This window comes from Sciurus carolinensis, chromosome 18, assembly GCF_902686445.1.
Source record: "Sciurus carolinensis chromosome 18, mSciCar1.2, whole genome shotgun sequence".
NCBI classification, from domain to species: Eukaryota; Metazoa; Chordata; class Mammalia; order Rodentia; family Sciuridae; genus Sciurus; species Sciurus carolinensis.
In genome coordinates this window covers 4,964,473-4,990,566 of record NC_062230.1, presented here as the reverse complement: position 1 = coordinate 4,990,566, position 26,094 = coordinate 4,964,473, and the positions used below count along the sequence as shown (strand labels likewise).

General features: G+C 61.9%; 1 protein-coding gene across 4 annotated transcripts in view; it reads left to right on the top strand.

The window, feature by feature from the left end:
* Positions 1-26,094, top strand: part of Clip2 (CAP-Gly domain containing linker protein 2) — a 59,904-nt gene that overhangs the window by 8,593 nt on the left and 25,217 nt on the right. For all 4 annotated transcript variants that reach the window (XR_007106098.1, XM_047533505.1, XM_047533504.1 and 1 more), the window contains exons 2-3: positions 4,742-4,929; positions 18,205-18,758. Coding sequence is in view for 3 of the 4 variants with exons in the window: in XM_047533505.1 (XP_047389461.1) it covers positions 4,806-4,929; positions 18,205-18,758 (678 nt within the window). In the remaining variant the exon portion in view is untranslated. The remainder of the gene's footprint in view (positions 1-4,741; positions 4,930-18,204; positions 18,759-26,094) is intronic.

The following is a 26,094-nucleotide window of genomic DNA, read 5'->3' as shown; positions in this document are numbered from 1 at the left end:
GCCCGGCCTGGCTCCAGCTTCCTGCCAGGCAGCGGCGACTGCTCGAGAGCAGAGGGTGGGCCTGGGACGCGGGGCTCCGGCAGACGGGCGCCATCTCCCTGGCTCTCCCAGGCCTGAGGGGCAGACGATGTGAATCTCAGAGTTTGGCTTCCACTGAAAACTGGCAAGATCCCAGGGAGGGGCCTGCCAGCCCTGCCCTCCGCTTGCCCTGTGCTGGGAGGACGCGGGTGCTCTCCAGTCCGGCTCTCAAGCCCGGGAGCCTTGGTCCAGTGCCGTCAAAATGAGCCTGCCTCTCGCTCCCCCCAGGGTCTCAGCCGCCTCCCGCTGGCCTGTCCAAACACGGCTCCTCCTCCAGCCCCTGTCTTGACCCCATCCCTCCAGTGTCTCCATCGGCTGCAACCCTGGGCGCCCCCCGGAGCCCCAGCGCTGACTGCCCCTCAGTTCCACGCAGCACCTCTCCCCTGCTGTCCGCTGTGGCCCTGCCTCTGTCCAGCCCAGGCCTCACTGTTGCCTCTGCCTGCACAGCAGCCCTGCCGCCTCCGGCCCGGCCCCTCACCCCACCCCAGTTCTTTGTCCCCAGTCAGCTCCAAGAGCGTCTCTCCCTCCCTGGTACTGGGGATGGAGCCGGGGTGCTACCTCTGAACCGCATGCCCAGCCCTTTTCATTTTTTATTTTGAGACAGAGTCTTGCTCAGTTGCTGAGGCTGCCTGGGAACTTGGGATCCTCCTGCCTCAGCCTCCTGAGCCGTTAGGATTCCAGGGGGGCACCCCTAGCTCCAAGAGCGAGTTTGCGAATGCGCAGACTGGCTGGTGCCCAGCTCCTGCTTGATGTCCTTCCATAGCTCCTGGCTCCCCCTGCCTGCTGCTCTGGCTGTGGCCACAAGACCCCCTGGCCCCTCTTTCGCTGGGTGCCCACTCCCAACCTCAGCCACCCCGATGCTTGACTGCCTGCTTGCCTGGCAGAGTGTGGTGTGTGCTGCTTCCCGCTTCCCCCGCTGGCCCAGGCCCCTGTCCTTCCTGTGCCCCTGGCCTGGGCTCCCTATTACGAAGCTCTCGTCCCTCTGTGTGCCAGCAAGGCCTGTGCCTTCGAGCTTGCAGCAGGCGGTCAGGGGCAGCACTGAGTCCACCTCTGGGTGCTGAGGGTGTGGGCACCCTGACAGCTGGGATGGAGGAGGGGTGGGAGGTGGCCCTGGTGCAGACTGGGCACAGCCCGGCCTCAGCCAGCGCGGTGTCCATGCCAAGTCGCCCGTCTCACGGTCGGCAAGCTCGCGGGTGAGCTGTGGTCCAGGACACCCTCTTCCTGGGGGCTCCCGCGCCCTGGGGGCCGTGCTGCCCTGCCAACCCCACTCGGCACCTCCCCCCGCTGGAGTCCTCGGGCCTCATCCCCAGCGAGGCTGCACCGCCACTGTGGGCACCTGAAGTGGAGACTGGCAGTGCAGCCAGCTTGTCTGTGGTAAATGGCCACCGAGGTGGCACACAGGGGCGCGTGGGCTCAGGGCTGCTGAGCCTGGGTCCCTGGAGGACACACGTGTGCAGAGGCCCTCGGGGTGACTGTGCTGGGGTCCTGCCCTCCCCAGCTGTGCCGTGTGCCCGCACCCGGGATGCTCCTGGGGTGTGTTCCCTCCTCTGTCATCTGCGTCCCTGTGACGCAGCCTTCCTGTCCCCTGCGTACAGGGGATGGAGCTGAGCTCCTGGCTGGGTGGCCCTCTGGCTAGGTCTGGGGCCCTCCTCCTCCTGCCTCCACTGCCAGTCCAGCTGAAGTGTGGCCGGAGGCCAGTTTATCACCGTGTCCCAGCGTTTCCCAGGCACCCGCCTCTTCCTCTGTCCCTTGAGCATGGCTGAGTCACGGGGTCGCCCCCCCTCCTGTCACCATCCCCCTCCCCCTCCCCATGCTCCTGGGAGGCTGCTCCCCCGCCCGCACCCAGCAGGGGTGGCTGAATGCCGCCTTGGTCCTCCCCGCCAGCTCCTGCTCTCCTTTGTGAGCTGTGGCCAGCCGACACTGTCCCCAGAGGACAGGGGTCTCACAAATGTTATTCCAGGGCCAGGCTGCAGGCTGAGCGGGGAGGGCCGCTGGGTCAGATTCCAGCGCAGGGATGTCTGGCAGTGACTTCGGGTGAGTCTTGCACTTTTCCGAGCTTCGGGTCGTCCATTGTAAGAAGGCCACTGCCTCTGGGGGACCTGGGGCAGTGAGGCCGATCCAGTGAACCCCTGGCCTGCAGCAGGTTCCTGGGCATTGCTGGGGTCCAGGAGGGCACCTGCGGGAGCTGTTCCTGGGCATTTGTATCCAGTGTGTCACTGCAGGCGTGTCCTCACGTGGGGTTTCGGGTCACCATCTCGAGGCTGGGCATCCTGCGGGGCTGGTTCTCAGAGGAGAGACCACCACCTCGCCCGGGTTGCCCACAGGCTCCCAAAAGGCACCGTGCAGATAGAGCAGCCTCCCTCGGTGGCCCAGTGGGCCATCCCAGGTCTCTAGGGCCAGAGGTCCTGGGAGACTCCCTGGAGGCCATGGCATGTGGCTGGGTGCCCAGCAGGTGAGGTGATGCAGGTGGAGAAGAGCCCGGCAGGGCCTGGGGGTGGGAACGGTCAGGGCCACAAGGACTCCCAGGGTGCCAGCAGCAAGGGGCTGGGCAGCGTCCAAGGCCAGGGACACAGTTGTCACACCTGGTCCCTGCCTCAGAGGGCTCGAAGAGCAGTGGGTTCAGGTGACCAGCTGGGCTGATCACCGTGAGGGTCCTGGTCCTGGGAAGGTGAGAGGCGTCCCAGCCGCCCACCGCCTGGCCAGCTTGTTCATTCACTCACTCACTCGGTCTGTGCCAGGTGCCCTGGCCAGGACCAAGGACGCCTGGTAGGGAAGACCCAGTGATGTCCACCCTCACAGGCCCTTGCTGCTGGTCAGTGAGGAAAGGACTCGGCCTCCCTTGGCCCGACCAAGCGGCTCCTGGCCTCCAGAATTGCCAGGGCACTGGGGACTCGGGATGTTGGATTTGGTGTCCCTTCCCCCTCCCCCTGGCTTCACCAGGACACCCTCTGTCCCGCTGGCTCATCTTGCTGGCCTGAGCCTGGTCTGAGGTCCCTTTGCATGTTCCTGCCGTGCACGGTGGTGGGTTGGCTTCTAGCGCTCAGATCTGCCTTGATTGCCAGCAGCAGTCCTCCGAGAGTCTTAGGCAAGACAAGTGAAGCAGCGCACACGTGCAGGGTTTGGGAGCTGGTGTAAGTGCAGGGCCACGTGGCCAGCTGCAGGCTCCGCTGGATCCAGCCCTCCAGGCCCCGGGACTCGGCTCTGCTTTCCGTGCTCCCAGGCTGGCTCCCGGGCAGGCTCTTCCTGAGGTGCCCCTGTGGCCACGGGCTGCCATCCCGCCCCTCGGCGGCCTCAGAGCAGGGAGCCCACCGCTTTCTAAAGGGTCCAGCACGTCCAGACCTGATGTTCCCTGGACACGTGATCTTCCTTCAGTCAAGCAGAGGGACTTGGGACGGCCAGGTCCGGGCCACGTGTCCACTCCAGGAGGGGGAGCGGGGTCACCCGTGTAAGCTGTCAGGAATGGCCTTTCTTCAGAGGGGATGGCGTTCCACGACCAGGGACAACCAGGGACGGGACAGGGATGCTGCTGGCCAGGAAGAGGTGTGACCTTCCCACTGCCTCAGCAGGTGCCCATGGTCTGTCCCCAGGGTCCCGGGACATGGTGCTCTCGCCTGCACGGGAGGGTCTGAGTCCTCTCTCCCCACTGCACAGGGCTCCCAGGCAGCGCCGGGTCCTTCCCGCAGCTCTGGCGGCGGGACCTCCGCCCACGCCTGCTGTGAAAGCGCTTCTTGGGGGGCCGGCCAGTGGAGGGAGCGGGGGCGGCGGGCCCCTTCCCTCTGCCCTGCTCCAGCCCTGTGCGTGACCATGGGCTGACCGCCTTCCTTGGCTGGGGTGCAGAGCCCCGGGTGCCAGCCCAGGACGGCGAAGCGAGCAGAACCCCGGCCTTCCCTGATTGCACAACCGGAAGGCCATCCTGCTGCCTCCTCGATTTCCGTTCCCAGGCAGTCGACCTCAGGTCCCGGGCGCCCCTGGTAGAATGCCGGCGTCCCCACCTGCCGAGCCCGTGTCCCCTCCTCTGCTTTGTCACGAAGGCGTGGTGGGGCCGTGATGGTGGAGAGGTACCCACGGGCACGCCCGACCTGTGCGGCTGGAGGCAGGTGGCCCACAGGCTCCTATGTGTCCCCAGCCCCCGTGGAGTGGCAGTGGGTGCTGGACCATGAGCCCAAGAGCAAGAGGCGGAGCAACGAGCTGCCGAGGGCCCAGGCCAGGGCAGCAGGGGGTGAGCTGCTGGCTGGCCCCACAGGGCCCTGGGGCCTTGGCAGCGTGCCCCTGGGTGGCCTGCCCTGGCCAGAGCCATGCTCAGCCTGGTGGAGGCCGCTCAGCCTGGGGCCCCTGGGCTCAGTGCCCACTTGCTGCAGACCCTGACCAGCGTGGCTTCTGATTTCCAACCTGGGCACCCTGCACACCGCGCCCCCACCACCATGCTGTGTGACCTGGGTCCACGTGCACTGCTGCTTCTCTGTGCCTCAGTTTCCCTATTAGATACGGGTGTCCCTGCCTCACAGGGTAGGGGTGCCAGCATCCCTCGAGGGTGCTGGGTCAGCACTGGGGAGCTCTGGCTCCTGGTGATGGGCTTGACTGGGCCGGGCTGGGGTGGAGCCCCGGCCCTGGGTGCACCGCTGCACCACGGTTGTGATACCCTCTCCTGGTTCCTGCCCTGCAGGCGAGTGAGGATGCTGGAGAGAACGTGACCTGCGCCCACCCGTCCACCCCTGAGGGGCTCCACCATGCAGAAGCCCAGTGGCCTGAAGCCCCCCGGCCGGGGGGGCAAGCACTCCAGCCCCGTGGGCAGGACGTCCACTGGGTCAGCCTCGGCCTCTGCGGCAGCAGTGACCACCAGCTCCAAGGAAGGTGCGTGGGCCACGGTGGGCGGGGGATGCACGAGGCGGGGTTCTTCTGGAAGGGCCCCGGAACACAGGCTGCTCTCTGGCCAGCCTGGAGGCCGGTGGTTCATTGGAAGTTCTTCTTCATGTCTGGCTGTGATCTCTTTAATTAACTACTGAGCAGGCTTTGAACAGCCCTTTCCATGCTCCCCCTCTTGGGAGGAAGGTAGGCACCCCCCATGGACCCATGGATCCACTCTGATGTGGGGAAACGGAGGCCCACAGAGGGTGGCACCTGCAGGTCACTTGGCCCAAGGGCACGCCCAGGATACACTCTGGCCTCTATCCCCCTTATCCCACCGGACCGGCCCTGGCTCCCACCAGTATCCTTCAGAAGACCCCTGCCCTTCTACCTTCTTATACCTGGCCACTGGCTGGTGGCCGGAGGGGAGCTGCTGTATTTATTTGCTTTCTCCCATGGTAAACATAAGCTAGGCTCGCAGAGCACTGGGAGAGTTTGACGCAGAGGTAAACTCATCCTCCTGCCTCTCAGGGCTGCAGCACCTTGGTCCCTGGGGGGCCCTCGGTCCCGTCCTTCTAAAGACACAAGGTCTGCGCTGTTCCAGCCCCTTACATGGAGTGGTGGGCTGTTTGCCTGGAGGGATGCGGGTCTTCCTGTAGACTCTGAATTTTCTCCAGGTGACCTGACCACTGATAAAATGTATCGCTGTGTAAACAGTTGTCACCTTGTATTGTTCAGGGGATGAGGGGAAGAGCCTGGCACATCTGCAGCTGGTTGAATCTGCAGATGCAGAACCCCCGATCTGCAGGGCTGCTATTTTATCTTGGTAACGTCTTTCTGCCTTTGTTTCTTGCCTGTTTGCAATCGTGCTGTGTAAACAACTTGAAAACTGACGTTTTGCCTTTTGATTAAGAACATCGAGTTCATTGTTCTTGTTAGAAACTTCACTGGCTGTAATATGTTCTGATCCCTCCACAGTCAAATCCAGGGCCTGCTGAGTGCCTGCGCACTCCGGGCCACTGGACTCTGACAGTGGGCCCAGCCCTCCTGGGGCTCCGGGTCTGGTGGGGTTTGCTGAGTCTACTGGGATCCTATAACCAGGCTTGACCAGTCCAGGAGGTCACCTGGACTTCTCCGAGGACAGGGACATGTGAACTGAGGCAGGAGGATGACAGTTCCCGGGATGGAGAGGGAGGGTGTCCAGTCAGGAGACGGGTTTGTGCAAAGACTCCGTGGCAGGCAGGGAGGGAGGGGTGAGTGGGGCTGGAGCCGAGGGGGGTGGGCTGGATCAGGTGGGGGCCACCTGCCAGGGATTTTGCTCTTCCTCCCAAGAGCAGGAGGGTTTTACACCACTAGGAGCGTGCGGGAAGCATTTGGAACATTTTCTTACCTGTTTTCTACAGTTGGAAGTTGTGATCGTTTCTTATTGTCCGCTTGGTAATAACACTGTTTTGGACATCTTTGGGCACAACGCTTGCTTCACCTACCCCTCAGTCAGCCAAATAGGACACAACCCGTCTCTGATTGGCACAGAGGTTTTGGGGAGAGACTAGTAGCAACCAGAGACCAGACTAGACTATCTACTGCCTGGGTAGAGGGTCAAGGACAGTTTGAGCCAAATAGGCATTGGACAGGGAGAGGGAGCTTCAAGGTGCAGCCAGGGGTGGGTCTTCACAGGGAGGCCAAGCCATGCAGCCCTGTTGGAAGGCCCAGGCTCCCCATCTGAGCTCCCTTGCTCATGGGAGGCGTTCCCAAGTCCTGAGCAAAAGCCAGGTGAGCAAGGAAACAGGAGAAAGGGTGTTCCAGGCTGAGGATGGTGGTGCAAAGGCCCTGTGGCTGGAATGAACATGGTTTGTTAAAGAGAGAGGCCTGAGTGGAGACGAGGGGGTTGAGGCGGGGAGCTGGGGGTGGCAGGTCAGGAGGACGCGTTTGGGTGTGTTTTCTTTTTTTTTTTTGGTGCTGGGGATTGAACCCAGGGCCTTGTGCTTACAAGGCAAGCACTCTACCACCTGAGCCATATCCCCAGCCCCTGGGTGTGTTTTCAATGTGGAAGGGCTGCAGGGGGATGGTCACCAAGAAGTACCCAGGGCTTACTCACAGCCCCTGGCCACCCACCGTGGAAAGTGGTTGTGGGGTTGAGGGTGGGAGTGGCCGTCCAGGTGAGGATGTCTGGCTGGCTGCCAGGCTGTGGGAGGCCAAGGAGCTCGCTGCCCTGAGTTCAGGGAGGACGTCCTGGAAGAAGCCAGAGGACAGTGACCGGTCATAAACGTGACGAGGGGTGGGAGCGGGAGGGCCCGCGGCTGTGAGGATGCCCAAGGCTCCAAGTGGAGAGCTTGGCCTGGGGCGGGCGGGGGCTGGGGAAGGGCAGCAGCAGGCCCGGCCCTGGCGGCAGTGTGGCCCTCAGGGAAGGAGCCTCTCGGTCCCTGCCCCATCGAGTGTGGCCCAGGTCCTGACTCTGATGCAGCCCTCATGCCCTTCCCAGCTCTCTCCCTGCTCTGTGGCCCTGGGTGAGCTATCTGACCTCTCTGAGTCTCGAGGGGGATGACCCTGTCTGCTCTGGGGTCTGGTGTGAGTGTGAGGTGCCCGTAGGTGCCCGACGCCCTGAGTGGGGCGTAGCTCAGGGTAGAGCGGGTGTTCCGCGTGCCCGAGGACCTGGGTCCCACCCTCAGGGCTGAAAAGGCAAAGCAACGGGAGAGCCATCGCTTTTCCCTTCGTCCACTGTGATATCAGCGCGGGTCTGAGTGCGACTGGCCTCCCTCCCGGCCAGCCTCCAGCCTCCCTGTGCTGAGTCCTGGGCTTCCCCCTGCCACACAAGTGCTGGTTCCGGCAGGCCTGCTTCCCCCTGTGCGGCATCCCGGGGACCCTCTGCCCCGTGCAGTGTGGTGGTGACGTCATTTTAGTCCCTATGGGCCGTGGACCGCCCTGTGGCCCTGGTTGCTTCCTCGTCTCAGGGCCGCCTGGTCTGGAAGCCCCTGGGGCAGGAGCTGGGTGGTCTGCTGCCTGGGTCCTGCTGCCTGCAGGTGGGTCCTGCCCTGGCCTCTCCCGCTGGGTTGCCGAGGCTCAGGCAGCCAGCTGGGAGCAGACCCTGGGGTGGGAGGGCCCTGCTACCACAGACCTGCCTTTGTCCCTGCTCCAGGGTCCCCAGCGACAGGGGCCTGCAGGGAGGGGCAGGCGGGAGGGCCAGGCCAGGACCGTCCCTCACTCCCAGTGGCCCCTCAGCCTTCCTCACCCGCCCGTGGACTGGCCATCTGCTCTCTGTAATTCTGGGGTGCCCCCGCCCCCACCTCGGGCTGGCACCCCGTGCATGTGAGGGGTCCAGGGCACCTCAGGGTGTGTGTGGCGGAGGCTGGGGCTGCCTGTCGGTTGGCACCCGCTCTGGGAATCAGTGCCACGGCTGCCTCCCAAAGCGTGAGCTCAGCCTCCGGGCAGAGGGTCTGGCAGGGATGAGGCCCGCGCGGGTGCCCTGTCCACCCTGTGATTGGGAGACCCGTGCGGGTGCCCAGAGCCCGGGCGCGGGGAGCAACAGGGCGTCTCGGGGTGCTCCAGGGGGTCTCATGCCAGGAGCCGGCCCAGGGGGAGGGAGGGGGCCGAGGGTGGTCTGGGGCCGCCGCGCGGAGCAGCGAGGGCAGCACAGGTGTCCCTGGAGGCTGCCCACCACGGCCAGGGAAGGCTTGCCCTGGCGAGGACACTGGTGCCCAGGCATTTGCAGTTTGTCATGGGCCTGAGGGGGGAGGAGGGGCTCAGGCCTGCAGCTGGAGGCTGGAGGCTGGAGGCTGGCAGCTGGCGGCTGCTGCGGGGCATGGTCCTCCCTGTGAACCTCAGGCAGGGGCAGCCAGGCTGCAGTCCAGGTGTCCCTTCTGGCCTCAACAGAAGGGCTGCAGGGACCTGAGCAGGCGCCCCTGGCTGGGGACTGAACGGGCAGGCCATGAGCCACCACTGTGCTCCCTCTGCCCTCGGGGCTCCGATGGGCAGGCCGGTCCTCGAAGGGCTCTCCCGTCCCTTACGCTGTGGCCCGGCCCCAGAGACACCCGCCTGTGGCTGCGGGCTCTGCGAGTGTCTTCCACGATTCCTCCGTGGACAGCCCGGTGCGCCTTCTTTATTTTTTTGCGGTGCAGGGAAGGCTCGAACCCCGGCCTGTGCTTGCGAGGCGGCCCTCTGCCAGCTGGCTGCTTCCCCACCCGGCACTTTGTCCGCTTGCTGTGACAGTGGGGATCCCACTCAGGGCACTCTTCTCACTGCGCCAGCCCCCCGGACCTTTTGATTTTTAGACGGGGTGTTTCTAAGTTGCCCTGTTTGGCCTGGAACCTGCGAACCTCCCGCCTCAGCCTCCTGGGCGGCTGGGACCACAGGCGTGCGCCACCCTGCCGGCTCCTCTCTTCATTTTAAAGATGAGGCAACAGGCCTGTGGCCCCAGCTGCTCCGGAGGCTGAGGCAGGAGGGTTGCTCAAGAATTGCAGACCAGCCTGGGCACCAGAAGGAACCGCTGTTCCCCCCAAAATCGAATCTAAAACGAGGACCAGTCGGCAGTTGCCCAGTGCGACCGGCGAGGGGGGGGCCGGCTGAGCCCAGACACAGCCCAGCCCTGGGCTAAGGCTGACGGTGGCCGCCTCCCGCCAGGCCTGCCTGGGAGACGAGTCCAGCCCAGCTCCAGACGCTCTGCTTATGTGTCCCGAGGGGAAGGGAGGAGTACGTGGTCTTCAGGGTGGTCACTGCTGTCCCCAGTGTGGCCTGCCTCATGCTGGAGGCCCAGGAGGTCGAAGGCCAGCGTGACGCAGACGTGGCCCTGGGGCGGGCGCTCTGCTGGGTCACACGGGGCTGCCCCCAGAGCCTCTCTGTCCTGCGCCCTGAGCTTGCGGCCCCTGCGCCGCGGGTGCTGTGGACCCCGTGCTGGCCGGAGGGCGTGCAGGTGTGCACTGCAGGGTGTGTTGTCACTGCTGCCGCCAGGCCCCCTCTCCAGCCTGCCCTGGTGGGATGGTGGTTTCAGGCGCGCCAGCCGGGGCAGGACCAGGACCCGCAGCCCTGCTGCCTCCTGCACCACCGCCTGGGCTGCCAAGGTCACCTCGTCCCTCCACGGCCGGCCGCTCTGCTCCCCTCCCCTAACCACATCCTAAACTTTTTAATGGCTCAGGACGGGGAAGCCAAACTGAGCTTTTCTGGGGCCGTGCAGCGGGGGCAGGGCTCTCCCGAGGCTCCTGACGTCGTCCACTATTGATCAGATTGGGCAGCGGTGGCCAGCACCTGCCTACCCAGTGGCCCAGCGGCCGCACGGCTTCTCCATGGGGAGCTGGCTCTGTTCTTTCCAGGGTAAGCCACCACGTCACCCTCCCCTGGTTCCTGGTGGTCCCCGGGTGGGAGCAGGGGGACAGAGGGGGCTTTGAGTTCTGTGGGCTCAGGACGGATGCCAAGCCGCCCTGGGTTGGCCACCCTCTGTGGGTGGACGGAGGGCCCCTTCTTCAGGGGTGGTGACATAGTGGCAGCCTTGGAGAGATGCCACCAGGGGTGGCTGAGCTTCAGAGGGGCCCCGCCTGGGCCAGGGCGGCCTGGGAGGGACAGACTCAGCCTTCCGGGGACGGGAGGACCCACCGGGGGCTCCCCCGTGGGCTGCTTCCTTTGTCTTCATGACTCTGGGGAGGGGAAGGGGCCTAGAGCAGGAAGCCGTTTGGGCTTGTGGGCGTTTATGTGTGTGCTCCAGGGCCACCATGGAGGGGCCGTGGGGTGGTGACTGGCGGCATGTCCATCCTGGTCCTCCTCCCAGGGCTGGTGTTCAAGGCGGGGCGCAGACTCATCCAGCAGCCTGGCGGGCACACTGTGCCAACCCGGGCAGACTGAGCCCTGGGGGGTGGGAGGGAGAGATGCCAGTGGGCGTCTGGACGAGGGGTGCTGGGGCCAGGCCTTCCTTAGGTGATGCCAGGAGCAGGGACCTGCTTTGCTGGGACACCCTGCTTTGTGCCTGTGCCCTTGGTCTTACCTCTCTCTCTCTCTTTTTTGGTACTGGGGATTGAACCCAGGGTGCTTAGCCACGGAACCACAGCCCCAGCCCTTTTGAATTTTGTTGAGACAGGGTCTTGCTGAGTCGCTCAGGGCCTCACTACGTGGTTGAGGTTGGCTTTGAACTCACGATCCTCCTGCCTCAGCCTCCCGAGCCTCTGGGATGACAGGGACATTGCCTCTATGACGACTCCCTCCCACTTCCAGAGGGTCCAGTGTGGCCACCGCGCTCCCGTGCCCGCCTGCGGGAGAGCACTCCGCGCGCATGAGCACCTGGCTGGTTGAAGGTGCTCTTTCCTAAGCTTGTTCCAGCTTAGAGGCTGTTCCCTTCTCACCGCAGCTGGTAACAGCCTGTGGAACCGTGTCCTGTGGAGCAGTGAGGGAGGTGACCGCCTCCTCCAGGGGCAGGTCCTGGCCTAGGACCCTCATGGCCCTCTGTGGCTATCTGGCAGGGGCCGGAGTTCTTCGTCCTCCTGGATCATGACATGCTGTCATCATGGGTCCCTGCAGGGCCCCTTGTGGGTCTCGTGGGTCTTCTTAATCCATCCCCATGTCCCCTGTCCCCTGCTCCTGGGCTCCCTCTGCCTGCATGGGGCCTGGGCGCTCCCCAGGCAGCCCAGGCCAGCTCTCCCCCTGGAGAGGCTGTCTTTAAACGCTGCTTGCTGGACTGAGTGGCGGCTGCAGCGTGGGGCCCTGCCCCTCCATCGGGGGCACCTGGACTCTGGTGCTTTGGTTCTGTGAATGGCAGAAGAGTGCTTTTACTTTCTGAATTACTCCCTCAGGAAGTGGGTCAAAGATTACGTTCCCTTTTTTTTTTTCCTAAAAATACTATATTTCATCTCAATGATACTTCATCCATTTTGTTACTTTTATTATGTGGGCTCTTGATGACATCAAGTCAGAGGTGAGCAGAGGAAGCAATCCCAAGCCGTGCCGGGGCGTGGCTTAACTGTAGAGCACTTGCCTAGCATGCCTGAGGCCCTGGGTTTGATCCCCGGCACTGCAAGAAAAGGAAGGGAGGAGGGAACAGAGAAAAGCAACCCCAGGTCCGGGTTAAAACGAGTGGGCAGTGGTGATGTGTTGGGTTTCTGTTCTGATGGCAGTGGGGGCGGGACAAAAGGCTGGAGACCCTTCCAGATGGGTCTCTGAGACCCGGAGGGAGTGTGGCCTTCGGAGCTGTTCTGCTGAACTGTGGGGTCCTCGTGAGTGACCGGGTTGGGGAAGGGACAGAGCAGTGGGGGTTCACGGCCGCAGTGAAGGGTGGGCCGTGGGCCTCCTGAGACGGGGCTCTTGGGGGCGGTCTCTTTGATCAGGATGTCGTGTTCGACACCCAGGACCGGTAGCTGCTGGATGGGCAGGTCTGGTGGCCCCGCACGTGGTCTGGGCTAGAGAGAGCTACACTTCCTGTATCACCTGGAGCTCTCAGAGGAGAGTTTGTGAATGCCGCATGGAAGGAATGCAGCAGCAGGTGGGCATTTGCCAGAGCCCCCAGGAGTGGGTTCGATTCCGGGCTGTGAGTAGCGGGTCCCAGCCCTCACCCTCCCTGCACTGGGGCAGGTCAGGGCCTGAGGCTCTGTCTCCTCCCATCTCCCATTCCCAGTCGTAGGGAACTTCAGGGGGCCTTCGGTGGGCCTCCCGGTCTAGGGGAACTGGCCCAACAGGCTCCTGAGAACCAACTGGGACATTTTCAGGAATTTTGCAGGTCAGGTGACAACCCAGATGTTCTTGGAAACACCAGGGGGGGCACAGTTCTGTGGTAGCATGTGCAAGGCCCTGGGTCACCCCCGGCAGCAGACTGTGAACTTCCAGTTAACCAGATTACGTGGGCAGCGCGCCCAGCACCGAAGCCGAGGAGACCAAATGCAAATCGTCCTGACCGCAGGTGGCTTCCTACCGCAGTCTTTCCTGGTGCCCACGTCCCCTCCTAGCAAAGCCACATGGCCTCTGGGTTTCAGGTTATTTGTTCTCTGGTGGAAAAACCAGCTCACCCCTTCCCGCCTCCATGCCCCAGGGCATCCGTTGGCAGCCCGAAACTGGCCGCGGTGGAAGAATTTACACCAGGGATATTGGCAAGTGCCACATGTCAGAGTTTCCTTGTTTCCTTCTCCCAGAAAGCTGGTCGTTAGCTGCCACCAGCTCGCCACAGAGTGGAGAGAGTAGTGGACAGAGCTGCCCGGCTGGTGAGGACCACCAGGGTGGGCAGAGGCCCCAGTCCTGCCCCAGTGGAGCCCGCAGCCCGCAGGAGGGTCACAGGAGGGCTGGGCAGAGGGTCAAAGAGGGTGTGTGGCCAGATTCTCAGGGGTGGGCGGAGCCCTTCCTTCTAGATGGGACCTTCCCCCTGTGAGAAGGCAGGACCAGGTGACACCTAGACATATCTTTGGTTTTTAAAAATAAATGTGTGCCATTGTCTTAGGTATTTCATGCCATTTATAAAAGAATGTCAAAGACTGCATCTCGGGCTGGGGCAGAGCGCTTGCCCGCACGTGGGAGGCACCAGCTTCCATCCTCAGCACCACATAAAAGTAAACAAATGAAATAAAGGCATTCTGTCCATCTACAACCACAAAAAAAAATTTTTTTTAAAGATTGCAACTTTTAAGCAGTGGAAGGGATTCCACTCACGGTTCTAGAGGCTGGGAAGTCCCCTGTCTGTTGCTGGCATCCGGTGAGGGGCTTCTTGCTGCCTGTGGCAGGAGGCAGGAGATGGAAAGAGGCATGAGGAGGGGGAGGCAGGGCAGGAGGGGCTGCAGGTGCCTTTGTAATGAGTCTACTGAGGGCACCTCCCATCAGGCCCCCGGGGCTCAAGTTCAGACCTCGGCCATTCAGCACATTCAGACCTTGGCCACACAGCACATAGCTGGGGACACACACTCCAAGCTGTGTTCCTCAGATGGTGCTTTATTTAAAGAAAGAGCGGACGACCCGCGTTTCCTGACGCATCTGCAGTAGACGTAGCGTGCGTGAGGAACTCTCCACAGAGCTGGGAACGCTTGCTTGTTGGGGGGAGGGTGGTGTCAGCAGGGAGGCTGTGTTTTGCAGGCTTTGGGGACGTGTCATCCAGGGCTCTGACTGTCCCCGAGTCTGGAGGAGGGTGGAGATGATGGGGGAGCGAGTCCCGGGGAGACCAGTGGGGGTGACAGTTTGCTGCCCAGGGAGGAAGGGCTTCTTTGCAGCCTCGAGAAATGCAGGAAGAGCAGGTTCCCAGGTGGGAGGGGACAGTGAACTGGGCCTGGTCCCTGGGTGCAGGGTGGCCTGACCACCCCCACTTCTGGGAGAGGAGGCGTCTCCGCCCTGAGCTGGTCAGTGGATGCTGGACAGATAGAGCCCTGGCCTTCTGCTTAGAGGGTGCTGGGGTACCACGGCCTCTAGCGAGGCAGGCAGGGAGGCTCTTCTGAGGAGGGAGGTGCTGCCAGCTCCGTGACTGACTGGGGCAAGGGATCATGGGAAACCACCCCAGGTGAGTCCTGCCCCCCACCCCGTGCCAGGCCTCCGGGCTCTTGGTTCCTTTCCTGTGCATGGAATGTGGCATGGGACCTGCTGGTTCTCCCGCGTCCTGCCTCTACCCCAAGTGGGTGCCGGGCACGGGGGTCCTGCTGGCCGAGGCTGGGCAGGTATGGAAGAGGCTGGTGCTCCTTCCCCAGGCACGGTCCCCAGGTCCCTGTGGGAGGAAGGAAGGAGACTTCTTGTCTGGGCACCTGCTGTGGGACTGGTCACCCGCTGCTGCCACTCCTCACTGCGTCCTTTAGCTTGTTCGCCAAGTTCTGCTTTGAACTTGACACTCCCCCTAAGGTCTGCGGTGACCTTCTTCTGTGCAGGAGCCGCTGTGCGGGGAGGGGATGGGGGCCGGTGAGGCTGGGCCTGGGGCCTTGCCTGGCAGGGACCACTGGGCTTGCTGGACCCCACTGCTCCAGGCGGAGGTGGACTGGGTCCCAAGGCCCAGGCCCTGCCCAGGGAGCTCCCGAGGCCGGCCAGGGAGGGAGGTGTGGGCTGAGGAGCCCCCCAGCCCAGTCTCACAGCTCTGCCGAGTCCGCCGCTGCCCTGAGGAGATGTAGACATGCAGACTGTCGTGCCGACGGCCCCCAGCCATTTCTGACCTCGTCCCTTATTGACTCCTGGGGAGACTGAGGCATGGGCCTGGGGAGGGGCTTGGCCAGGCCTGGGGGTGTGGGCTTCCGGGGGGTTTCCCGTGCTGTCCCCAACCTCAGGCAGCCGAAGGGGAACTGAGGAGGGTGTGGCCTGGGGCCAGGCAGCCGGGACCACCACAGGAGGAAGAATGAGGACCGGCAGCTCCACTCAGGCGCCGTGCCTGGTGACCTGGCGACCTGGATTTTAGCAGCTGTTGAAACAACTGGTCCCCCGGCCTGTGATCCCTGGGAGGGTGGGGGTCAGGGAGAGATTACCTGAGGGTCCCTCTGGGCCTGGACAGCTGGGGACGGGGACAGCTGGGCAGGCTGCTGCTTACTAAGAATAGGCCCCCTGGGTCTGCGAGTCCCCGGAAGCCCTCTCTGCAGCCTAAGCCAAGAGGGCGGGTAGAGCCGGCCACCACGGCAGGGGTCTCAAGGCCACCGGGAAGGGGCTGCCACCTGCCCAGCGCACCTGCCACCTGTGATCCAGAGGCACTGTCTGGAGCCAGGCCAGCTTGCCCTCTGGCCTGGGGACCTCGGGCATGCCCCCTGCCCTCTTGTTTCCGAATCTGCACTGTAAGAAAGTAGAGATTGCAGGCTCCCCGTGCAGTCCACAGACAGCAGCTGCTATGTCAGTAGGCAGAGTGTTAACCCTCATCAATGGCGACAAAGCCCGCAGGGTCCTTGGGTGGCGTCAGGAGGAGGCCAGGGGCTGGCGTCATCGAATGTGTGGCATCCCCCCCGGGTGGCTGCTTTTCCCCTAATGGAGGGGACGTCAGGCCTGGTGGAGGAGTCTGCAGGGAGCCCGGTGGGCCGGGGTGTGTGTGCACACTGGCTCCCGTTCCCGATGCTGGCCTGGCCCCAGCCCGAGCTGCCTGTCCTGGGTCAGGACTGGCCTCCCAGGAGCTCGGTGCAGATGCTCAGAGCCGAGCTGCAGCCTTGGGGTTCCCATCTTGGGAACCCTGCAGAGGGCTCATCCACGCCCCTTGTTCTACATCGGGGGTCCAGTTTGCCCGAGGCCACCAGAGCCTGCCTGGAAGCCCTTCTTGCATCTCCTGGGCCTTTTGTGTTTAAAATTTCTTCCTGAGCCAGGCGCAGTGGCTCACGCCTGCGATCCCAGCTACCTGGGAGGCTGAGGTGGAGGGTTGCAATTTTTTTTAAGATGTTGATAAACCTTTATTTTATTCATTTATTTATGCGTGGTGCTGAGAACCGAGCCCAATGCCTCACACACATGAGGCAAGCGCTCCACCACTAAGCCACAGCCCAGCCCCAAGATTGCAAATTAGAGTCCAGCTTGGGCAACTTCAGCAAGACCCTATCTCGGCATTTAAAAAGGACTGGGCTGTGGCACCCCCAGCACCCAACCCCAGAACAACTCTCTGAATCCCCAAGTTTTAATATGCATCATTCTCATAAAAATTCACTTGTAGGGCTGACCACTTTATGTCTGCTTCCCAGGAAAACCCTATTAACAGAGGTAGAGCCGAGGAGCCCGAGGCTGCAGGTAGGGAGGAGCGGGAGGCCTGGGGGCTCGCCAGCTCCCTCATGCCCCCCTCCTGGGGTCTCAATGGCAGGAGCGAAGAGCCTTGGGGTCTGCAGCCCAGGGTCCCTCCCAGAATTTCCCTCTGAGCAAGACAGGAGTCCTGCGTGGGAAGAGCAGACAGCCCTCCTGCTTATAGGCTGGAGCCGTAGGGTCTGCACTCTCTGGAGAACGAGTCCCTCGGGAATCCAGGATCGGGGGTGACTGTGGTGTGGGTACTCACTCGGCAGGCGCTTGGTACATATGGGTTGGGTAAATGAAAGTGCTTGGCACCAAGAGCCACAGGCCTTTGGCCAGAGCTTGGCTCTGTTACCCACCGTCTGGAGCCAAGGTGAAGCACCTGGTCTCTCTGACCTTCGGTGTTCTCACCTGTAAAATGGGGCAGAAGGCGACCAGGTGAGCTGCTGCTCCTTCGGCTCCTGGCAGAGCCTGACCTGAGCCCTGGGGCTGTTCAGCTGCAGCAAAGCGCTTGGTCTTCCAGGAGCCTGGCTCCCAAGCAGATGCAGCCTCCCACCCCCACCCGGGCTCCCAGTGGCTGCCCAGGCTCAGGGTGACTGTGGTACCCGCAGGGAGACGGCCCATGCTGTTCTCCCCCGGAGCTACATCCCGTGCATCTGCTGCAGCGCTGCGAACAGTGGCTTGTGGAGTGCCTGGCCAGGCTGAGCCCTGGTGGTGGAGCCACGGCCTCGGGCCCTTCCCGGCAGGTCTCAGGGCCTGGTGGCAGACTGCCCCCAGCCGCACCGCCCATCAGCCTCTGGAGCCTCTCCTGATGCTTGACGGGGTGGGATGGAGGGGCGGCCTCCCCCGGGCTGGATGAGAAGGATAATGGATAGCACGGGAGACTGTAGGACCAGCGCCGAGCAGCTCAGAGTGGAGTCGGGAGCCAGACACACCAGGAGCAGCAGCCCACGCCCTGCTCTTCCTGTGGGCGACCTTGAGCGAGCTGCTCCCCATCCTGTGTCCAGCACGCTGGAGCCCAGGCCTGGGCAGCAGACACCCCCCCTTTGAGTCCCATTTCTGCTCTGTGTCCCTGAGCTGGGCCTTTGCCTCTCTGAGCCCAGGTGGTTCTTCCCATTAGGAGGGGCTGGGTCAGGGGACCCTTAACAACAATTGGGACCAGAGCCCAGAGTTCAGCCCCAGGAAGGGAGCGGTCAGGGGCTGCTGCCTCCGGGGCAGACCCCGGGCTGGGGCTGCTGCCTGGGGAGGTGGAGAGGGGAATTCGGGCGGGGCGTCTCAGGCTGTGGAGAGGCAGGTTGGGAGCCTCGTGGGGGCTCTGGAGCTCTCTGGGGTGAGGATGAGGACACTGACCGCTCCCTCAGCGTCTGGGTCCCACGTGGGGCCGTGGTCTTGTTAAGAGCTGAGGCCTGGTATCCTCTGGGATGGGATGGGTTTAGCCCTGGCTCTGGATCTTGAGTGACCTTGAGCAGTGGACATGACCTTGCTTGCCAGGAAGCCTCTCTCAGAGCTCAGAACCTTCCAGAAGACTGGACGGGTGGGGAGATCCTGGGGGTAACCCAGGCCATGCTGCCCATGTGCCTGCCCGGCTCCCCGGCCAGGTGGCACTTGGGCCACCCAGCTCGGCTTTCCCCGGGCTGGCCGTCCTAACCCAGCCTCCTTCCTCCGCAGGCTCCCCGCTGCACAAGCAGGCGTCCGGCTCCCCGTCCTCCGCGGCCGCCGCCGCCCCCGACAAGCCCGGCGCCAAGGCGGCGGAAGTGGGCGATGACTTCGTGGGGGACTTCGTGGTGGGCGAGCGGGTGTGGGTGAACGGCGTGAAGCCGGGCGTGGTGCAGTACCTGGGCGAGACGCAGTTCGCGCCGGGCCAGTGGGCGGGCGTGGTGCTGGACGACCCGGTGGGCAAGAACGATGGCGCCGTGGGCGGCGTGCGCTACTTCGAGTGCCCGGCGCTGCAGGGCATCTTCACGCGGCCCTCCAAGCTGACGCGGCAGCCCACGGCCGAGGGCTCGGGCAGCGACGCCCACTCGGTGGAGTCGCTCACCGCTCAGAACCTGTCGCTGCATTCGGGCACGGCCACGCCCCCGCTGACCAGCCGCGTCATCCCGCTGCGGGAGAGCGTCCTCAACAGCTCGGTCAAGACGGGCAACGAGTCCGGCTCCAACCTCTCCGACAGCGGCTCTGTGAAGCGGGGCGACAAGGACCTGCGCCTGGGAGACCGCGTGCTGGTGAGTGCAGGTGGCGCCCCTCTCGGGCTCTACCCCAGACGGAGCTGGAGGGAGGGGCTAGGGAGGGCTTGGAGGGGTCCAGGCTAGGACATGTCCTCATCAGCACCACACCGAGGGACCCAGGAGACAGGCCAAGTAGGCTCTGGAGACTGCTGCTGTGTGGCCCTGGGCTAGCGTCTGAGCCTCTCTGAGCCTCTGCTCCCCACCTCTACAGTGGGGCAGTTTTAATAGTGCCTGACTGATAGATTGAAGTGCATCACCAATGTCATGCATCTGTGCAGTAACTGACCCTCAAATGCCCATAAATCCCGGCCATCACTGATATTCGTTGACCCATCCTGCCAGCTGGAGGTGCCAGACATGCCCTGGAGGAGGCTGGCACCGAGTGCTCCCAGCCCCTGCCCAGGGCCAGCTGGTACCCACGCCCAGTCAGCTCTAACCCCAATGACCTGTGTCCAGGCCAGGAGACCGGGGCCACTGAAGGCTTCCTACCAATTGGTAGGAAGGAGAGGAGGGCACCCTGGTCCTTTGGAATCTGGATCTGTCCTTCCATGATCTGAACATGGCGGTATTTCTTGGGTACCTACTGTGGTCCAGACCAAACAGTGGTACCAAGATGGACAGGACAGAGCCTTACCTGTGGGTCCCAGCTGTCCCTGACCGCTAAGGACCACAGCGTTGGGAAGGGGAGAGCACCCGGGGAAGTCCCTGAAGATGGCCTGGCACGAGCAGCCGATGGGAGGTATTTGACTGGGGAGAGTGAGGCTCACCTGGAGCCCCAAGACTGGGTGGCGAAGGCTGAGGGGCCCGAGGGCCCCCAGGGGTGTGGCTGCCTGGGTCCCTCCCCTTGCCCTGGAGGCCTCTGGGAAGAGCCTTCGGGTGGGGAGAGGACGCGCTCTCACCCAGGGCCAGCTCACCCTCGGGCTGGCGCTGGGAGGTAGTTTTGTCATCCCCTTTGTGAATGGAGAAACCGAGACCCAGGAGTTGGGTCACTTCTCTGCGGTGCCTGCTGCCTGTCTCTGGGCCAGCTGTTCGCTCTGCCTGCCTCAGGGCTGGCTCCCCTGCGGAGCTGCTTTGGGGTGATCCCACTGCTCCTGTCCTCCAGCAGCCTCTGCCTCCAGGGGAGGGAGACAGACCTCGGCAGCTCCATGCAGACTCTGCAAAGCGCCCTGAAGGAGCAGTCCTGGTGCTCTGAGTGGAGGCGGAGGCCTGACCTGGCCTGGTGCTTCCTCAGGGATGCGTTAGGCTAAGCCTGGGCACAGCCGGTGTGCTGGGGAGCTTTCTGTTACTGCAGCAAATACCCAAGCTAACGAACTTATAAAGCAAAAAGGTTTCTTTCAGCTCATGGTTCTGGAGGCTCCAGCCTGTGATTGATTAACTGTGACTTTGGGCATGGAGTGGCACGTCATGGCCAGAGGACATGGTGAGCACAACTGCTCATCTCATGGCCAGGGAGCAAAAGAGAGGAAGAGGAAGAGACTGAGGTCCCAGAGTTCCCCTGGAGGGCACACCTCCAGTGACCTGAAGGAGCTGGACCACCTCCTTACGTGTTGGCCACTTCCCAGCAGGGCCTCCCTGGGCACCAGGCTTTTAATGTGTGGGTCTCCAGGGGACATTTCAGATCCAAACTCCAGCAGCTGGCCATGACCAGGTGATAGGGACAGGAGCTTCTTGCTATGAGAGAAGAACAGAGGCTGAGAGGTAGGAAGGAGACCTGGGCAGGACCACACCCAGGAGGCTGGCCGGGGAGCCCCTCGGGGCCAGGGCTTGCGGTGGGACTGAGGCTTTGCCTGCACAGTGGAGGCTGCCAAAGGCCTCACGAAGGCAGGTTCCCTTGATAGTGCCTCACGCCTGCCGCCCGGCGTGAGGTCAAGATCAGGGGCGTCAAGAGCCAGGAGTCTGCGGGAAGCTCCCAGGGAAGAGGCTGGACTTGTGACCCCTGCGTGTTCCTGTCCAGGGAGCTGGTTTTGAGGTGTCACGCTGCTCTTCTCAGCGTGACTCACAGGGAGCTGGTCCCCAGCCAGCAGGACCCAGGCAGATGGCTTAGGACCTCACCCGGCCACCGGGGGAGGCCTGGGGTCCCAGGTAGCCATGCAGGGAAGTCAAGCCAAGGCCTGTGACTCTATGCTGCTGCCGGCTGCATGGTGCCGGGTGAGTCCCCACTAAGCCCACTTCACTCGTTTCCCGTGCATCCCAACAAAATGGTCCCGGTTGCCTTTGTGATGCTTTCGTGGGGAGCATTAGGAGCTCTGGTGGAAGCCCATGATGGTGGCGCACGCCTGTAATCCAGCAATTTGGGAGGCTGAGGCAGGAGGATCCTAAATTTGAGGCCAGCCTAGGTAACTTAGTAAGACCCTATCTCAAATATAAAATAAAAAGGGCTCAAAATACATATGTTACATAAAGGGTGAGCTGCTGGGGAGGGCCTGGGTTCTGTGCCCTCCAGGGAGGGGGAACCTCAGGCTCTGCAGTTGCTGACTAGCCCTGGGTCCCTGGGCTGGGCACAGGAAGCTCTGGCCCAGCTTGATCTTGCCTGGAACTCCCAGGCCCCTGCTCCCCTGCAGGAGTGGGACTTCTGCCTGGTTGAGTGTCCAGTGCCCAGAGCCTGGGCACGCAGGGGAGGGACGGTCCAGCTGGCACAGGGTGGTCACTGCCACTGCTGGAAGTGTCGCCGGGCTCTAGCCCTTAGCAGGGTTGGCAGCAGCCGAGAGCCGGTGCTCGACTTCCCGGCCCGTGGGGGCTGCAGCCTGTGCTTGAAGGGCTGCTTCCTGGGGAGCGTGCCCCCACCTGGCACGTGTCCAGCTCTCTGTACCTTGTCACGTGGGGTCTGTCCACCTCCTTACAGGGTGGTGCTGTGTCCCATCTTCTGGACAGGGACGGGGGCTGGCCCTGGAAGACAGCCTGCCCGTGCCCACAGGCGCGATGGGACGCCATCATTCCTTTACTCACAGACCCTGCCCTGGGGCTCTGGGAGGGACAGGAGGGGAGTCCCCGTAAGGGGCCTGTGATTCTGCAGGGTGGAGCCCCAGCCCTGCCTGCCCCGCCGCCAGCCGCCTGGCCCTGCGGGACCACGGCTTCTGCCCGTGCCTGGCGCAGACACCTCTGAGGCTCCTGCGTCCCAGCCACCCTGTGAGAGCTGCACCTGAACCCGGGACACGCAGAGCCTGAACCTGATTTGAGGAGAAGCAGAGGCTGGGCTGGGGCTCGGGTGGGGCGCTCGCCTAGCACCGGGAGGCCCTGGTTCTGTCCCCAGTGCTGGGTGGGAATGAGGGAGGGAGAACATGGATGTCACTGCGCATTTGACAGACGCTCGGTTCCACCAGCGCATCGCGAGGGCCACAGCTCTGGACTCAGCATAGAGTCCCCGGCCCTTCTCCCTCCCCAGCCTGGAGCCCACAGCGCAGGGGTCCTGTCCCTCTTGAGCCTGCAGAGCCCACACCTCTGCTGAATGGAGCCTGGTGGGCTCTGAGCCCCGCGCCCCTCACTGGTGGCTGTTCCCATCAGAGGCGGAGGGCGTTTCCAGGGAGCCTCACCGCGGAGGCTGCCATCTCCCCGGAGGGCCAGAGCCCCTGCCCACCTGCTCTCTCCCGGCCGCCCTCCCTGCCCACAGTCCTGGCAGGTGCCTAGTGCCACGCCAGGCCGTGAGGGCCCACCCCACCTGGTCAGCAGTCCAGCCCCCGGGACTCAGAAGCCTCCTGAGGACCCCAGTGAGGTCAGGTGAGGCCCCAGTGCGGCTTCCTGAGGGGAAGCCCCGGAGAAGCAGGTGAATGCCACCTGCCCACCTGGCGGAAGAGGGAAGGGGTGGGGCCTGTGCCGCTGCAGGGCAGGGCCGAGAGCTGGCCCCTCCTTTGCCGGGCCGACCTGGAGTCACTGGACGGTCATTCCTACTCAGGACAGTGGACGGTCTGTGAGTGTGACCAGCGGCCAGCACCTTCCCCCAGGTGAGCTGCAGGCCCCACGAGAGGCCGTGTTCCCCCAGGCCGGCGGGCTACAGCCTCTCTGCTCTGCAGCCCTTCTCGGGATGGCCGGAGTGAGCTGTGAGGCGTAGAAAGGACTTCCCGCGTGTTGACAAGTGACAGGCTAGTCTGAAAGGTGACATACCAAATGATTCCAACTGTGAGGCATTCAGGACACCGCAAAGTCAGGCTGCCTTTTTTTGTTTGTTTTTTTGAAACTGGGGGTTGAACCCAGGGGTGCCCTGCCATGAGCTACTCCCCAGCCCTTTTTTAATTTTTTATTTTGAGACAATGTCTTGCGAAGTTGCCAGGGCTGGCCTCCAACTTGCAGTCCTCCTGCCTCAGCCTCTGAAGTCGCTGGGATTACAGTCATGAGTCACCGTGCCTGGCTCAGTTGAAAATCTTTAGCACCCCCATCCCTGCCCCTGTGTGGGATGGACGTTAGTCCCCAAGAGGGTCAGAGAGAACTTTCCAGTGAGGGGATCCAGGCAGAGCCGGCTGAGGAAGAGGATGATGGGAACACTTCTCTGAAGGCAGAGCCATGTCCCCAACCAGTCTCTTGCTCACTTGTACCCCTGACACTGGTGGCCCAGGCTGTGCCCTCCATGGTAGAGATTACAAGAAGCTTCTCTGGGGAAAATAACAAGAGAAGGTAGTGCAGGCATTAAATGCAAACACGTTGTCACTCAATACACAGACATGAATATTCATACAACATGAATATTCATAGGGACATGAATATTCATGTGAACGCGAATATTTAGTGAGCCAAAGAGCTCTGGAAAATGAAAGATGTGCTTGCAGAAATAAACTCCAGGGAGGTGTCGGAGGATCAAGTTAAGGAAATGTCTGAGAAAGGAGGGCAGGAAAGACAGATGGGGACAGCAGAGGACTTGCGTACCTCTAGCGCTGGGCAGACTGCTGTTGGAGGAGGGGGGAGCTGGGAGGTCGGAAGGACCGGAAAAACGCACCCAGGTCGGCAGGTGCGGCCCCTGGGCAGCCCGGGCAGGGCCCACAGGGAAAAGGAGAGACCACAGACCGCGCCCGGGTCTCCAGCAGGGATAGGTGGTTTCACAAACAGGGCTGGGACTCCACAGGGCTTTGAATGTCTCAAGGGACTAGTCACTTAGATGGCATATTGGGAAATTTGGAGATTCTGCAGGGTTCATCCCAGCTGCACTGGAGAGCGAGGGTACTAGGGCTCCGGGGTGGAGCGCCTGCCTCAGATGCTCAAGGCCCTGGGTTCCAGCCCCAGCCCCGCTGAAATAAATAAATGAGGGTGTCAGTCTATAGCCAAAGGACATGAAGGCAGTATGTCAGAGAGCCCGGGGATCCAGGCTCATTCCAGGCAGCTCCCAGGAGCCCAGTATGGAATCAACCACGGTGCCCACTGGCCCGTGAACAGATAAAGATTTAAAATGCATATGCATGCGATGGAATATTATTCAACCAGAGAAAAGGATATCATGCTTTGCAGCAACTTGCATGGAACTCAAGGACATTATCTTAAGTAAACTAAACCAGGCCCAGAGAGATAAGTGCCACACAGTCCCCTCATCCGTGGAAGCTAGAAGAGTTATATCATGGGGACAGAGAGCAGGAGAGTGGTCTCTAGAGGCTGGGAGGAGCAGGGAGGGAGGTTGGGCAAGGGAATCAAAATTCAGTTAGTGGACTGGGGAGATAGTTCAGTTGGCAGAGTGCTTGCCTTGACAGCATAAGGCCCTGGGTTCTATCCCCAGCACTGAAAAAAAAAAAAAAAAATTAGCAGGAATAGATTCCGGTGTTCTGTAGCATAGCTGGGTGATTTTATTTTATTTTATTTATTTATTTATTTTTGGTGGTACTGGGTATTGAACCCAGGGCCTTGTGCATGCAAGATAAACTCTCTACCAACTGAGCTATATCCCCAACCCCACTAGGTGATTTTAGTTGACAACAACTTGTTATATATTTTATAAAGAACTACAGAAACCAATCGCCTGCTTGGTGCAGGCCTTCTATCCCAGCTACTGGGGAGGCTGAGGCAGGAGGATCACAAGTTGCAGGCCAGCCTCAGCAATTAGGGAGACTCCGTCTCAGTCTCAGAGGACTGGGTGATAGAGCGCCCCTGAGTCCAATCCTCAGCCCCACAGAAAAATAAATAAAATAAATACATATTTATCCACACACAAAGGAAGAGCCCCAAAAGGGGAGCCCCGAGGCCCCCAGTGTGCCCTAAGGATGAAATATTCCAGGGGACGGAAGTGCCAGCTACCCCGAGCCGACCCCTGGTGCTCGTGTGCATGTGGATGAAGTTATCCCGCCATGCCCTCTGAGTGCAGCAATGTGTGCCTGGAACCTGGGGCCGCGCCAGGCAGGTGCCCCACCCCAGCCACCAGTTATTAGGTGTCAGTTAAGAGGGAGAAGTGCTGGGCTGGGCCGTGGCTCAGTGGAGAGCACCCACCTGGCAGGCAGGCACGGGGCCCTGGGTTCGACCCTCAGCACCGCATATAAACAAATAAAGGCCCATCGACAACTAAATCACAGATACAGTGGAGTAGCCCCAGAAATACGTACACATTTTGGGGGTTATTTAATTTATTTATTCACTACTGGGGAATGGATCTGGGGCACTCTACCCCAGTTTTATATCGGTTACAATATAATAAGAATTAAAGCATCACGGTAGCCAGCCTCTGCTTAGAGATTCGGAGGTCAGCGAAAGACTCCCCTCAGGCAGCTTCAAGTGTTTGCCTCCGGAAGAGGAGGGACACCTGGGGCTTTCTGGTGGCTTTTCTAGTATTCGACTCTGATTTACATGCATGTGTGATGGGACTTGGGGACTTTAAAACTATTTGGGACAGTAATGTCCACCTTTCTTATTGTCCTGTCCTGTGACTTTTTTAAACTGTGGTAAAGACCACATCACATAAAATTGACCGTCTTAGCCCAAAATTGACCGTCTTAGCGCTTGCCGAGTGCACAGGCCAGTAGTGTTTTGATTTTTTTAAATACTTTTTTAGTTGTTGAGGGACCTCAATTTATTCATATGTGGCGCTGAGCATCGAACCCAGGGCCTCACGCATGCCAGGCGAGCGCTTCCCGCTCAGCCCCAGCCCCACCAATAGCGTTAAATACAGTCACGGTGATGCACAGTGGATCTGTGGAACTTTCTCATCTTGAAAAACGGAAACTCTGGCCACCCCTGAAACTGCTTTTCAGGGTGACGTCTGCTGTGTCTCGTGTGCTACCGGCTACTGTATCTACCTACTTCCTTCACAGAAGTCCTCAGGGATGAAGGCGGGAGGCTCAGAGAGGTTAGGTAGCATGTTCATGCTCACACAGCCTAGGTGGCAGGGTCTGCCTGCAGACACCTGTCTCTCCCAGGCCGTTTGTGCCTC